At 37.2% G+C, this 16389-nt stretch overlaps 1 protein-coding gene across 3 annotated transcripts in view; it reads right to left on the minus strand.

Annotated features, from left to right (window-relative positions):
* Positions 1-3132: 3132 nt before the first annotated feature.
* Positions 3133-16389, minus strand: part of EPM2A (EPM2A glucan phosphatase, laforin) — a 165601-nt gene continuing 152344 nt past the window's right edge. For 2 of the 3 annotated variants that reach the window (XM_072643633.1, XM_072643632.1), the window contains exons 3-4: positions 14253-14494; positions 6525-7780 (exon numbers count right to left, since the gene is read on the minus strand). In XM_072643633.1, the coding sequence (XP_072499734.1) occupies positions 7503-7780; positions 14253-14494 (520 nt within the window). In that variant the 3' untranslated portion in view covers positions 6525-7502. Of the gene's footprint in view, positions 3363-6524; positions 7781-14252; positions 14495-16389 lie in introns of those variants that run through there. The other variant, XM_072643634.1, reaches the window with a different exon arrangement.

Raw genomic sequence — 16389 nt, forward strand, 5'->3', positions numbered from 1 at the left:
GTTCCATGAACAGCTATCTTGGATAAGGTAAGAGCCAGTTTTCAAAGGGCAAATTCATAAATATGAATATTGTTAAGGAAAATATATTACATCTATGTCCTCTGAAATCTAATGGGGCCACAAAGCACCTTAACAATAATTTAGGTTCTACTATAAAGGTGTCATGAGCCATTTCAGTACTCAGGATTCTCTTTGCTTTAGATGAACTACCCCTATAATTTTGGTATACTGCTACCAGATAGCAGTGGTGAGTCCCAGATATGCATGGTTCCTGTGATCACAAATTGTGGGTTCATTCTATTTTAACTGAACTAAACAAATATTTGAGTGACAACTATGTGCTAAGTGCTATGAAGAAACAGTGTTAGATTAAGAAATGACTTGTGGCATAGGTCACAATTTGAATTAATGGAATTTATTTAAAAGCTGCATTGTTTTTAATGAAACAATGCAACTTTTAAACCTTTAGAACAAATACAAAATAGAAAGAAATTGCTTGTATACTTCTCCAGTTAGTTCTTAGCAAAACCACTAACAAATGTGGCTTTATTTCCAGACTTTCAGGTATTTTTTTTTCTTTAAAAAATTCTTATAGACTCACCCACTACCCTGGGTTTAAATTCCACTTCGCTTATTAACTGAGTGACCCGGAGCAAATCACGTAACCTCACTGAATCTTAGTTTCTTCATATGTAAAAGGGGCACTTACCTCACTGGTTCGTTGTGAGGATAAAATCACTTTAAATTCCCCGGGTTTCATTTTCGTCTTCTGTATAATGAGGAGACTACACTAGATGCCCTCTGATGTCCCTTCCAGCTCTAGACTTATGATCTTATGATCCTATGGTATAAAATAATATAAATAAATCACTTTTCACACCTTAAGGTGCTATATAAATGTGAGCTATCTTCCTCCTCATTATTAGTATCCCCTGACAGCTTTTATCCCAGCTCCTAGCATCTCCTTTCTCAAGGCTCAGGAGTCTTCTCACTGACTGCTGCCATAAATTGTGAAAAGGCTTGGCCTGCCATTCTAGCTGTCTTTTTCAGCTTAAAAAGGTCAAAGCTCCTTTTGGCTTCCTAGTAAAAGTCTTACATTGTTTGTGCCAAAGTCCCAAGGAAGCTCCCTTTGTTTCTTAGCGAATTTAATAGTGAATCCTTCAAAAAAAACGATCCTTAACCTTCCTGTGGTATGGATATAAGATAAAACTTCAACAATATGTCAAGGACCACACAGAATTGCCATTTCCACCCACATTAAGTTTTCATGGGAACAGATGTATCAGACAGAGATGAAGCCAGGAAGACTCTTTTTAACAGCTGTACAAAGGCTAAAAATGAAAACATAAATTTTTTAAAAAATAAAACCTTTTTAAGAGGACAGACAGACAGAATAATTTGGGGATGACTTTAAGTGAGAATCACACACTTGGTCAGTAGAGTCAAGTTCTATAATTCTTTCTCCTATAGATTTCTCTGCAATAGAAGTAAAATGCTTTTAATGAGCAGTTTTTTAACTCATATGTCCTATGGGCAAAAAACCAGAGACAATCAATGTGGCCCTTTGTCCTCTATTTTTCATATGACCCTCAATTCTAGTATGTGTCCTAAAAGCAGATTATAAATCTTGTCTCAGGCCTCCTCCCCTTTTGTCAGAAAATTCGTTAAACAAGGGGTCTTTCTTATCTCAGTGTCAGGGTTCAATGTTGACACATTTCACAGATCCTGAGATAGAACGAACTTTTTCAGAAACCATCTAGTTTAAACATTAAGAACGAGAGTCTCCCCTACTCTACAGTTGACAAGTGGCCCTTTCAGCTTTTGCTAAAAAAAAAAAAAAAAAAAAATTCTAAATTTGACTATTTGCAATCCCCACCCACCATTCTTAGTTCTGTCTTTGGAGGTGAAACAGAAGTCCAATTCCTCTTTCCCAGGATGGCCCTTCAAATACTGGAGGAGAGTTACCATGCCCCACCCAAATCTCTTCCCCAGGATAAACATTTGCAAATCCTTTAGCTTGTCTTTATATCACATGAACTTGAAGGTCTTCGTGATATTTACTCATCTATAAGATTATTGATCTCCTTTCTTAAATGTGCCCTCTGGAATGAACATAGGAGATCTGAACTGGCCAAATTTAGTCATTTCTCTAGCCTCTCATGACAGCCTAAGATTGTATTAGTTTTCCTGAAAACCATATCACAATTAAGGTTGTAGTATATGAAACTCCAAGATCTTTTTCAAGGAAACTATTCTCTAACCATACCTCCCCTATTTCATAATGAGTTGTTATTGTTTTTTAATCCAAATGTAACATTTTTCCCTATTCAAATTTTAGATTAACTGGTTTGTGCCAATGTTCTAGAATCCTTGGTTTGTCAAACATCCAGTGTGCTTCTAAGTTCTGTGTTTTCTGACAATTTCATAAGCCTGCATTCAATGCCTTTATCCAATTAATGGATTTAAAATGCCACATAGCACAGAACCAAGCACAGAACCCTGAAGCACTCCACCAGAAACCCGGCCAAGTTGACATGGAGTCACTCTTTGCATCTAATCATTCAACCAGCTCTGAGTAATTGTACTATTATCTAGTTTACAGCCCTTCAGCTGTTTTTAGAAGAAAAGCAAGAAAGATTACTAAATTCTTTTCTAGGCACTAGGTAAACTACAGCTTGTAGGCATGGTGCCTTGCACATACTACAGTATGATTTTAATAAATATGAACCAATTTGAATTCTCAACTCATTCCCTCTCAGTCTCGGTTCCCTTTTCCTTTTCTAGTAGGTCTTTCCATTCATATACCATAATTGATACCCTCCTATATGGCAATCATTCTATATTATGCTGAGATCTCATCCTAAGGGAATGGCTAAGAATTTAACAGGCTTGTAACTTGCAGACATACCTTTCCCTCTTCTTCCCCCTAAAGAGTATTTCCATCCCCATCCAACATCACTAAAACAAAAAGAATATTATTTAGTAAAACAGTATACTTGCTTGTCCTCCCAAATCTTCAATGTCCTTTGTTTTTCATCTCTACTGGCACTCTGTTGATATCAATTCTCCATTAATTTAGTCAAAACTTTATTCCATATTGGTCTTACTAAGTGCTTACTATCATCCTCTAGTCATTTATTTCTACTTTCTGGGTTTTCCTTCCTTATCTAAAAAATAAAGGAGTTGGAATAGATGCCTTTTCAAGCTCTAAATCCTATGAAATTCTTATTTCTATTACAATCCCATAATAAATCTCCTTCATGCCCAATTTCACTAGCTAGTCTCCCTTCACCTGGTGCTTTATTACCTATTCCTTGACTTTGACCCTGAGGCTTCCATTTCTTCTTCTTGCCAACCCTTCCCTAGGGAAAACAAAAACAAAAACAAAAAAAACTCAGTGCTCTTCTCAGAGGTGGCTGTTTTGAGGACTGGGGAGTAGCCTGCCTTGAATGGGTACATCATTAGTTTAAATGACCTACAGGAGTATGACATTCTTGGGAATAACCATTATTAAATTGAGATTTATCTAGTCTTTATTTTACTCAATACTTGGCTTGTAGGAATCAAATGATTGTCTCAGCTGATTCTCATAGCAAATATGAGAGGTGCCAAAATGAAAATACTATGACTTTTATTCTGCAGATGAGAAAACTGAGGTTCAGAGAAGCCCAAGTCACACAGCTAATATGTGGTAGAACCAGGACTGAAAACCAAGACTTATGACTCCAAAGTCAGTATCCACAGTATCACACTTCAGCTGACTAGGAACAATGGCTGAGGTCCTTTTGGGGTACAGGCTGTGAATAAGGTAGCTTTAATCTTATTCCTAAATCTGTTAAAGGAATCAAGTTAGGCATTGGTTGGGGCCAGAGTGGAACAGGGAAATACTGTTGCCTCTCCACAGCCTTCTAGTCATCACATACCTCAGGATCCAAGTTTTTTCATCTCTTTATAGTGAATACGTGAGGTTGTTAGTACAATCCAGCTTCAAAGCTAGTCATTTACCTTACATAAACATGGAATACTGCATAGACATGCTAACTTTCTCCATGTTTACAGAATTTCTATTTCTTCTTCTAGCTCACCTTCCACTCCTTCATTTCACATTTCACCTTAATTCTGGTAGTTTGAAGTTATTCTATTTTTCTCATTAATGTTACTTTAAAAATATGATGGGGGGGAGGGTTTCAGCCCTTATACCATGACTGTGGGCTAAAAGAACAAATTGCTTCTTCAATTTAGTTTTTTTTTTTCTTGATGGTGATAAACACAACGCCAGAACAGCTGATTTAAGGATGTTTCCCAAGAGAACTCAAAATTATCAATAGAGTGAGACCTAATCTTTCCATTCCCTTTCCACTAAGAAGATTGGCTGCTTCAAAAAAGAAGAAAAATAACCTTTTCACTCATGATGACTAGCAGCTAACAACGATTCTTTCTTTGGTTCTTCCTAACTAAACTGCTGGATTTCCTTTCCTCCTCCTTTGTGGTCCTCTCCTATCTGACTTTTTTATCATGCCACTAGTGATTGTTATCCATTAAGGAAAGTGTAGAAGTGACAGTGATAAAACAACTATAACTCAGTTCCAAATTGTAAAAATAATAACAGCAAATATGACTGCCTCTTATCAAATAAGGAAATATACTTTGTTCTTCTGGACTTCAGAAATGATCATTTCTAGGGGAAAAAAACAAGTTTCTGTACATGAGAGCTGTGGGAAATGCTTTTATTTTGCAACTAACCTCCAAATGTCTTCAATGCATTATTCATGGCATTAATCCAGGACAAAATGTCAATATTTATTAATTTACCAATTAATTTTTTCTGAACCTGATTTCTCCTATCAGAGCAAAGGGAAAGAAGATTAAAGCCTACTTCCAGTGGGAAGGGTAAGATTGGGATCTTTTAGTCATTAAGGAAATACATCTCTATCATTTGAAAATATTCTGATTTCAAGTGGAAAATTTCCAGGGGTGGGGAACCTGCGGCCTTAAGGCCACATGTGGCCTTTTACATTCTTAAGTGCAGCCTTTTGACTGAATCTAAATTTTACCAAACAAATCCTTCAATTATATATTTTTAAAACCCATTATTCTGAAAAAGGTTCCATAGGGTTTCCCCATACAGCCAAAAGGGTTCACAACACACAAAAAAAGTTAAAACCCCCTCTCTAGAATGCTCCTATGGTCCTATGGCTATAAATACTGTATAAAACATTTGGGTAAAGTCCTAGAAATGGACAACAGCAGATAGAAACCTTTGAGGATAGCTAAGTAACATAGTACATGGAGTGCTTTACTTGTAGTCATGAAGACCTGAGCTTGTAGTCAGGAAGACTTGCCTCAGACACTGTCTGTGTGATCACAGGCAGTGTTTTACTCATGCCTTAGTTTCTTCAGCTGAAAAATGAGGGAGTTAGACCTGGTCTCCAAGATCCATTTCAATTCAAAATCTAGGATTTTTTGGTCCTATGTCCTCTAACTCAGTGCTGGTTTTGTAACTCTCACAAAGTTGTAGGGAAAATAAAGGGCAAGTTATTAAAAACAAATTCCTATAAGTCTGTTCTACCAACAGCTGAAAGCAATGGCAGTTTCTGTGAATGTCATTGTATTCCCTACAGACAGCACTCAAAGGATCTTAATGAGGCTAATGTGAGATTGGACCCCTGCTTCTCATTCTTGCCACCTTATCACTGACTTCTCTCTTAGCAGAAAGTAGTAAAAGGCTACTAGTGACTCCCTGAAAGAAAGGCAAGAATGTGGTAGAAAGTCAGTGAAGACCTCCAAATATAATATCCCTATCAGCCCATCATAAATCCTCCCTCTATAGAAATAAAAAGAATATTAATAGTAGAAGATCTTAATTTCTGGGAGAGGAAAAAAGACACCACATTTTCCCTTAAGACAATTACAGAATGGGATGAGTTATAAGGAAAATAATGATAGATTGAGGGGAGAAGTGAACAGATGAACTATCATGGAATGATAATGATGACCACAATAACATTTATGAAATACCTTAAGGCTTACAAAGCACTTTACAAAGGTTATCTTTTTACTCCTCACAACAATTCTGGGAGGTAGATGCTATTAATATTCCAATTTTGCAGATGAGGAACATGAGGCTGAAAAGGTTAAGTGACTAACCCAAAGTCATACAGCTACTAAGTGTCTGAGGCTGGATTTGAACTCAGATCCACCTGACTTCAAGTCCTACTCTATCACCTGTGTTACCTAGTTGTCTAAGTTCTTTAGACTGAGAAGGCTAAGAATGATCTAATTTTAACTTGTATTACAATACTCAGCATCACAATTTAAGAATAAGGAGTGAGGTTATCCTCTCCCTCAATAATCCTCACCTGTAATTTCTCCATTTCTACAGCAGGAATGGCAATCACTACTCTCATGTGGCATCATGGAGAGTGACCATAACTCCTCATAGTGGAGAAGTATGTGGTTGATATGCCCATGAGGTACAATTTGTCCCTTTTCATTCTTCCCCCAAGGAAACAAGAAGCCAATCAATCAATCAATAAGCATTTATTAAGTGCGTACTATGTTCTAAGCCCTCTAGAAGGTTCTAGAGAATAAGCAGACAAAAGATGAAAAAATCTCTGCTACCAGCCAAGAGCCAGCTCCCATGGTGCAATCACATTAAATGGTCATTTTCTTAGATTTTTCAGATTTGTCAGAGCCTGGGTTCTTAACCTGGAGATCGGTGAACTTTTTTTCATAATATTTTAACAAGTTTATTTCAATATAATTAGTTTCCCTTGTAATCTTTTGTATTATGTTTTATGCATTCAAAAACATTACTTTTAAGAGAAGAAGTCTACAGTTTTCACTAGACTTCTTAAGGAGTTCAGGACAAGAAAAGATTAAGAATCTCTGCTATAACAATTGAGACAAATAGATGCACTCTCTCCCTCCAGAACAAGAAATTCCATTCCATTCAGCAAGGATTTATGGAACCTCCATCTTCCAGACTTGGTGTCTTGCTTGGTAGCAGGCCAGATGGTTTCCATACAAAGCAGTAGGACCCTCTTTGTTATTTTTGTTGCAAGAGATGAAGTCTGTACAACTTTCCCCCGCTTCCAGGTAGCAAATGGTTACATACAATGTTACAAGAAAGGGTAGTTGTAGTCATGAATTTTTTATAAAACCACCTGAGGTATAAGTCAACCAAAAAGGAGCACTCTGACTGCAGGTGTTGTCAATGATGTTTGTTACCTTGTGGCACCACACAAGACTGAGAAGGAGAGTCCAAAAACTTGCTGCCCTTTCTTGTGCATAAATTTCTTTAGAAGGTGCTCCAGAGAAAATATATCTCTAAACCAAAACTGAAACTAAATGTTCATACCAGACTACTAATAATAAATGGTAACAATGAACCACATCATACTACTGTTTTTTAATAAGAGTCTTGTCTTTGAATCATCATCTCATAATGTCAGCCCATTTCCCTGAAGGGAGCTTGAGAGAAAAGCTGGAGATTTTACCCACTAGAGATTGCATAAGGAAGAACGGACCTTCCCAAATTTCTGATAAAAATCGTCCTCTGCACGTGCCAATGCTTCTTCATCAATATACACAGCAGGTCTTTTGGACATGAGGAAGTACTGCACCTTCCTCAGATTCCAGCCCATCACATACTTGAGCCAGCCACACACAGCAGCTGTAGATCTGCCAACACCAGCATTGCAGTGTACGTAGACGGTGTGTCCGTTCTCAAGCAGGCCGTGGAGGAGACAGACTGCCTGAGGCAACATCTGCACTCTGCCTAGGATGGAGAAAACAAGACACACGCACATTAGGAACAAAACCTGAATATCACAAGCTAATAATAACTTGTCTGTTGCACCATGAAATCCGGGTGCTATGCAGGGTGAGACGGGCAGGGGACAGCTTGTTTCTTTGCAAGAGTTGTTTGTTTCTTTTTTTTTTTTTTAAAGAAAAGGTAATAGTTTTCCAACATTAATAATTTTCATGAAATCGCACTTTAGCAGGGTCAACTCAAAAGCAATGGATCAACACTAGCAAAAGCTTTCATTTTATATTGCTTGTCTCTTTTCACCACTACCCCCACAGAGTTCCTTCCATATCTGGGAAGATGTCACTCAACAAGAAAAGTTAACAAATATCTCAGGATAGGCACAGCATTTTTTCTTGACATGGATTGCAGTTATCTAGTAGGATAACCATAGACTGAATTTTATTTCAGAAAGAACCTCTCACCTAAGTGTACCTCAATTTCATTTCATTTACATGTCCTTCCAAGGACATTTTGTTCTACAATATTAATATAAATTCTTACCCATTTGGATCACATACTAGAATTAGTCCAGAGGATTTAGAGAAATCAATTGAATGCACCCAGCCTATGTTAATTTGAACTACATAACATGGACATATAACAGCATAATAAACCCTGACTTAGTGAAGGTTCAAATTCTGACTCTGACAGTCATTAGCTATGTGACTCTGGGCGAGTTACCCAGCCTATCAGCATATCATGCAATAGGAATATATGCCAGGGGTTTTTGCAATCAATTTTCTAACTTGCACATAAATAATATTAAATTTATTTCTAATAATATCAAAGTAAGCATAATTGTATACCCAAATGAACATCAAAAAAGCTAGATATCAAAGAGAGTATTAGGTCCAGCATGGAAATAAGAAAATCAGTAGATGAGACCAATATCCTAGCAGACAATATTTAAGAGAAGGGGATAAAATAAAATTCATTGTCCAAGACAACTATAGGCAAGCGCATAAATATGAGTAATGGGCAAGATGAACTAGAGAAATATAAGAAGGTAAATTCACCTATATCACTGAGACGTAGTAGGAATGAAATCATGACTAGAATGCACCTGTGAAATTAGGACTAGAAAAAGTGGGTGGTAGTGCAGTAGTGCTAGACAGAAGGATTCCAAGCTCATATAGGAAAACCAAGGAAGTAAAGGAGGGAGAAAAGAATGATCTACAGATTTACAGAATATTACAAGTGAAAAAGACCTAAGATAACCTTCCTTGTCTTCATGGACCAAGTGGAGGAAGAAACAGAAACGGGTAGTGTGAAGAAAGTACACTACAGATCATTTGGACAGAAAGATGAAATGGATGATGAACTTGATGGAGGACTTCATCTGTCCAGACATTGACTGGAGCTCTTTCTGTGCTAAAGCAGAGCAGCTGATAAACTCTTAACTTGCCTTAATAATTTTATTCTTCAAAAGGCAGAGGAAATAATGAGCCAAATTGCTATTTTTGGTTTGACCCTAATTAAGAAGGAGGAACTAACTACTAAAATAGAAATTATAAGAACCTTGACAGGAGGAGACCACTTCTTTTTACAGTTTGTTATAATTAAATATCTTCTTGTGTTAATATCTATAGTTCAATTTGTTTATTATTCATATTTTGTGTACCTACATGTAAATATTATATATAAATTTACATTTTGTATATATGTACGTCTCCCCCAACAGAATGTAAGCTCCTTGGGGGGAAGTACTTCTTCATTTTTGCCTTTATATTCCTATCACTTAGCACAGAATTTGACAAATCCTAATTTGTTCTGTGAAGTCTCAATTCAATCAAAGGGCCGTGCTTGAGGACCTAAAGAGTCTCAAAACTGTAGGTTCCCCACTCCTGCCCTATCCAATTCCTCATTCCTTACTGCCCAGACTTTTGTCAGCTGTAATAATCCTTTATTCCTCGCTCTCTTAGACTTGGTTTTTGTTTTGTTTTTAATCTCTACTTTCTGACTTATACTAGGAATTCTTAACCTTTTTTCTGTTTCAGACCCCTTTTGCAATCTGGAAATTATAAAAAAAAAAAAAAAAGCAAATTCAGGGGCCCCTGGTTAACAATCTCTGTCCTACACTCTGAACTTTTTATAACTAGACTTAAGATACCTGATTACTGTGGCCTGTCTAAGAGATTACAGCTAATTTAGGAAGCAGACCTTTAGGACCTCTCCTTTCCAGCCCTAGCCCTGGTCCTGGCTCCCTCTAGGTGTGCTCTTTTGCAACCTAAATCCCAGTGTGACAGTAAAAACCTCCCAGGACACCAAGCATCTTTTCTCTGTTTTAATCTGGAGTTAGATCCATTTGTGAAATTCATTTTTCTCTCTGCCCACACCAGGAAATGAGTACAAAAGAGAGCCAACTTTATTTCTTTCTTACTAGGGCCACTCTGTAAAAGAAAGGAAAAAAAAACTTCATTCTTTCACAGACTCTGGTTCTTGCCTGGTTAAACCTGTGATGCATCCACACTGGTCCTAGTACCAAGTAACTCTCCTGGCCTATTGTCAACAATACCCAGGCATGCCACATACCTAGTTGAGGACTGTATACTGAGGAGATTTTAAAGGGCAAAAGATTTGTTTTGAAGAACTATAGATTGTGAGCTCCTCAAGGCAGGGGCTGTCTTTTGCCTCCCTCTGTATCCCTAGCACTTAGCACAATGCATGGCACAAACATTAATAAATGTTTATGACTATTAACGAGGTCTTCTATTCAGGGATAAGAGTTGGGGATGCACACATACATATACATATGAGTATATAAATTAGTTTGTTTGCTATAACAGTTTGCAGTTTCTTATACATACCTCTTTCTTGTCCTTCTCTGAATATTAAATGTTTCTATTTGTTTAGTTCATAATAAAAAAGATTTTCAGAAGAGAAATTTGAAACATGGGATGCTACCAGAGAAGGGTGTCACAGCCAGGGGTCAGCATAAAGGTACTGAGGAATGCAGAGTAAGGAGGAGAGAAGGGTACCAAAGAAAAATTTGCTCTTCTTTGCATTTTTCCCAAAGGCTAGCTCTGAAGGATCAATTCTGCTCCCACACATGCTAGTCATACATGTACATGTTTATACAAATCTACATTTCTTTCATTAAAAGGTCAGGTTTGATTTTGTTGATATTATTTTATTCATGCATAACTTTTTTTCCTGAAACATTCAAAATGTAATACAGACACACTCTCCCTAGGGTCATCACAGGCACTTCTTGGTAGTCACATTAACAGACTACTAAGAACATTTGGCATATTTTGAATGTCCGATGAGGAGTTCAGAATCTGACCTCACCTTGAGCCTTTACTAAGTCCCATTAACTGTCCCCAGAAATTAGCATGGGTATCCATTACCATGCCACAAATCAGAACCATAATAACAGTAGTTTTCTTGCAAAGATATGAACTGAATTTGAAAGGACTTTGAAGCCGGCAGCGGGTTTGGGAGCTTTCTGTTGCTCAGGTAATATCACATCCTGGGGGCAGGGGGAACAACACTTTAACATCTTCTCTGCCTACAACAAAGCGTACAAGAGTAACAATCGATTGTACAATTGATTTTAACAGCTCAGTGACAACTAGTGGTGACAGTCTAGCCTAACAACTGTCTTCTGTCTTAGACTTCATCTGACAGCATTATGCTACAGCTCAAAACACTTCCTGATAGATTTTTCTCTAGGGCTCTAAAAATATTCAGCTGAATTAATCTATATGTTCACATGCTCATCGTGTGAGCCTCACAGGCGGATTGATTTATCGATAAAATGTCCCATTGGGATGCAGGAATGGTTATTAACCCTTTGACTGCTATCTATTCTAGGGAAAGTCTGGCTCAGAAGAAAACCCTTTACCCTTGAGGGCTCTGCAGTTCACTCTGTTACAGATAATAGAATAATAGTTGTCAAAGCGTTCCTTAGGTCACAGAACTCAAGCTTAGGCTTGGAAGCTATCTAGACCAATGTCCTTATTTTACAGAAGACTAAAATGAGGCTAAGGAACTTTAAGGGACTTGCTCAAGTTTACACAGACAGCAAGTGGTAATGCTAGCATTTGATGCCAAATTCAGTACTCTTTCTATTGTACCTACTTTTCTCTGAGAAAAAAATAAATCATTTTAATATATTTCAACATGTTTCTATGAGAGGCAGCATGCCATGGTGGACAGAGAGCTGCCTTCAGAATCAAGAAGACCTAGTTTTAGGTCTTGCCTCTAACACTTCCTGGCTTTGTGATCCTGGGATGGTCTTTAAATCTCTAAGGGATCCAAGACATTCTCTAAGGCTATAAGCGGAACAGTGCATACTTTGGTAGAAGGGTTTTTTTGCAGAGAGATCCCCATACCAGTAAAATCACAGGTCCACAAGTCCCCCTATCCGCAGGCCTTCTGCACTGGAATGTATTCTGGGTAGACTCCTCTCCTCCTTTAAACGCAGCTCAGACACAATCATCTAAACGAAGCCCCTCCTGACACTCCCAGCTGTTAGTGCCCTCTTACTCAAACCACCTTGCATTTAACGACTTTTTCATGGGTTTTCATTTATTTGCTTTATATTTATGCTATACATATTTTTATGTGTACCTATTAACTCCCCTCATTGAGCACCAGCTCATTGTGAGTAGAAACTATTTCATTCTTTGTACCTACATTGCAAGTGCTTAGCACAATATCTGGCACACAATAGGTACATAGTAAATACTTGCTAAATGACTGATTGATTGATTGGGAGGGAGCTGTGGTTCCATTGCTCAAATGCTCCTTTATCTATTTATTGAAAATTGTTGCTGGGGTCTTGGTAGGTTGGGGCGTTTTGTGTGTCCCCAGTGCCTGGCATATAGGAGATGCTTAATAAAAGTTTTCTGAATGAATGAATGAATGAATTACACAGAACAGGGTAAGTGTAGAATGGGAAAATAAATCTACATGTGAATTATGATTTACTGAATACCACTGTATAAATGTCCAGGTGAGTTAGTGAACCTCATCCCAAGAAAGCTAGTTTCATTATAAGATAGTCCTAAATAGACAATACAAACCAGATGGAACACTAAAGGGGACTAGCATTACTCTGGACTATGGTCAAACTGGAAGGTTAAGCCTGCTCTTGAGAAAGGAAGGGAAGAAATTCACTCTCACCATAGAATGAATAGATCATTCTAAAATGATTTCATAACCAACATAACATCACAAAGAGTTCCCCAGAAGAAGAATGATTAAAGCTTAAAGCAGGACCACTGGGGAATAAGTTAGGCTGGATGATGACTTCTCAAGTCCTTTCTAAATAGAGAATTCTATGATTCAGAAAAAAAAAGCCACCCCATTTCCCAAATAGCATTCCTTCCATTATTTGTGCACAATACAAGGAACTAATCACACTGTCAATATTCACTGGATTCAGTCACTGTTCTGAATAAAGACAGGGCCAGGACGGGCACATGCAATGTAATTAGAGGGAATCACACCCTGAGAATCAGAGCTTAAAAATCTCAGCCCAAATAACAAGTCAGTAAATTGAAGGATTTTTAATTTTATACCTACATACAAAAGAACAGAGTGATAAAGAATGACTGCTTTCGTAGATAATGATACGCAGTTGCTTGGAGTATATTCGTCAGTCGACATTTCTGGGATAGATAGTACAGAAGGACATGGAGCTGGGCCCAGAGCTGAGGTAGAAAGGAACAGGCTATGCTGCCACTGAAAAATTACAAAGGTCTTCTAATGACCTCATTTTTCCCATGAAACAAAGGTCAGTCTTAATACCACTGTTCTTCTGGCGATGTTATAAGGCTGCCAGAAATAGAATATTACACTGTTTAAAGAAATTAATTTGAGAACTACAAAAGTTCAGTGGACACACACAAGGGGAGCATAAACAAGGCAACAAGGAATTATGAGAGACATGTCAAAAACTTCATCAGAGAGATGCATGATCGGGAGAACAAAGGTGGACTGGTCACACAGAACAGACCAGGTGCACAGCTTTCAACCACACAATGTATGGTGGGGAATACCCACTCCTACGTAATGGGAGCATATGGCTGATAACTGCACAGTACAGGCAGACATGGATGACTTTTTAAGTTATATTGTTGGAGAAAATACTCACATCATTGAGTCAAGAGTCACTGGAGCATCAGATCTCAAACATGAGAAAGCCAGCCTTCTCTAAAAAAACTTCCCCAAAAACTCAGGTAAATAAAAACTAAGACTACATATACAAATCTTATAAGAAACTCTCCACTTTGAAACAACAATAAATTTATCACCAGTTAATTTCATCGGAGTTTTAACCATGAAATCAGAATACAAGGTGCATAATAAAATTATGAAGTTAAAAAAAGAATAGATATCTACCCACCAAATTTGCTTAATTCATGAAGCATGCGTTTTTTCAGGGGCTCCTTAAACCATTTAGCAGAGATGCAACTATCAGGATCATTACCTTCAGTACTCATGTCTGGTGTAGGCATCCATACATAGACCATTCCTTCTTCTTTATAAAGCCTCATCATGGTCTCTGGGGTCATGGGCTCTGGGTAACGGTTGCAACCTGATGAATTCTGTATAATATCCCATTCGGTCTGAAAGTTCATTACTGCTGTCACCCCTAATTCATGCTTCAGTTTGATAGTTACATGCTCCACCTGTCGAGGGCAGCTTCCTAACCAGATATTTGGGAGGATTCTAGAATTTAAAAGTAGAGATAGGTATTATTGTGATTTAATGTGATAAGAGATACATAAAACATTACATTAAAACTTCAGTTAATAAGAATGTCCGTTTAGTTTCTCGCTAAAGGGAATCCTCTGCTTCAGCTGGGTAAGTTGCTTTACTGACTTTCCCTACATTTTCTAACAAATACACTATGCTTATTTCCATTTGTGTGTGTGTGTGTGTGTTTTCATGTAGTTCCTGCTAATGTTACCACAACTTAATAATAATTTCATCTTTTAAAAGGTGGAGGAGCCAAAAGGAGGAAATTTTATTCTAGATTAGATTCTCATTTAACAGAGAGGAACTAGTTACAAGAGTAGAAATGATGACAACCTTAGGGAAAGTAACCACTCTCTCTTACAGTGTATGACAAAAGAAAGGAAAATTGGACAGAGTCTGACATGCATCTTATATTTTGGGAGAGCAGATTTTAAAGACTAAAGAGAAAAGAGAGATCATATCTCATGGACCAAAATACTATAGGAGAAATAAAGCCTACAGAAATATGAAATTCTTAAAAATGAAATTCTGAAGATACAAAGTGATCAATGAAGAAATCATACCAACAAATTTATATTTTTACAAAATATGTACAGAAAACAGAAATAAAGTTAGGTAACAAAGGTACGCCATGGTTTAAGAATAATATCCAGAGACCTAAACTCCAGAATGTGCTGAAGCTGAAAAGAAAAACAAAAAAAAAACTAAAAAAATATCATTTTTAGCTACATTGAGGAAAATAGGATGATCTAAGTAGGGATAGGACCACTTCTTAGGGTGGATGGAATGATGGGTGCAATAGATAGAGTGCCAGGCCTGGTATCAGGAAAATCTGAGTTCAAATCCAACTTCTGACACTTACTAGCTCCATGACCCTGGGCAAGTCACATAACTTCTGTTCACCTCAGTTTCCTGACATATAAAATGAGGACAGCACCTACTTCCCAGGGTTGCTATGAGGATAAAATGAGATAATTTTAAAGTACTTACTACAATGTCTGGCACATAGTAAACATTATGTAAATGCTAGTTATTATTATTATTGCCTGACAAGATGGAGAAGGTTGAGCTGCCCAATTTTTTTTCTGTTATCTCTGCCAAAGACAACGACTTTTGAGCCAGAAAGGATAGAACAAAAATAGCTAACAGGAATTAACCACCAAGTTAAATATGAGTACTTAGCTGCATAAATTCAAGTTGTCGGAATCAGATAATCTAGGACCATCCTTGGGGATCGAAAGAAAGAGCAGATAAGATTGCTGAGCTATTTTACTGAAAGTGGAGTTGAAAGATAATGGAGAAGAGAAGTAGCACAGGCATACAAAATGTTGTCATTTTTTTTTTTAAAACAAAAGAACAGATACTATAAAAATTAAAGACCAATGGCCTTGACTTCAATTCCTGGGAAAATTGTATCATTGAACTAAGTAAAATTTGACTGGTGAACATCTCAAAAGGAAACGCTAATCATGAAGAATCACCACAGCTTTAACAAGAACAAGTCATATCAGATCACCCTTCTTTCTTTTTGGTTTCTTAACAGTTACTAAACTAATACATTCGTAGGAGGCTACAGGTAAAGTTTACTTAGATTTAAACAATGTATTTGATCAAGTATCTACTAATATTTTTATAGAAAAGACTGAGAGTTATGGGCTAGATAACAGGAAATATAATAGATGGATTTAGACATTGTTGAACAGATGAACACAAAGAGTCCTTAATGATTCTTTGTGGAAGATGGTCATCACCGAAGTGCTGTCAGGGATTTATCCTTTGTCTTATGAAGTTTAACAGTTTTACCAAAGATTTGGATAACAGAATCGATGACATCCTTATCAAATCAACAAAAGGTAAAAACTGAG

This window comes from Notamacropus eugenii, chromosome 2 (genome assembly GCF_028372415.1).
Source record: "Notamacropus eugenii isolate mMacEug1 chromosome 2, mMacEug1.pri_v2, whole genome shotgun sequence".
Taxonomy (NCBI): domain Eukaryota; kingdom Metazoa; phylum Chordata; class Mammalia; order Diprotodontia; family Macropodidae; genus Notamacropus; species Notamacropus eugenii.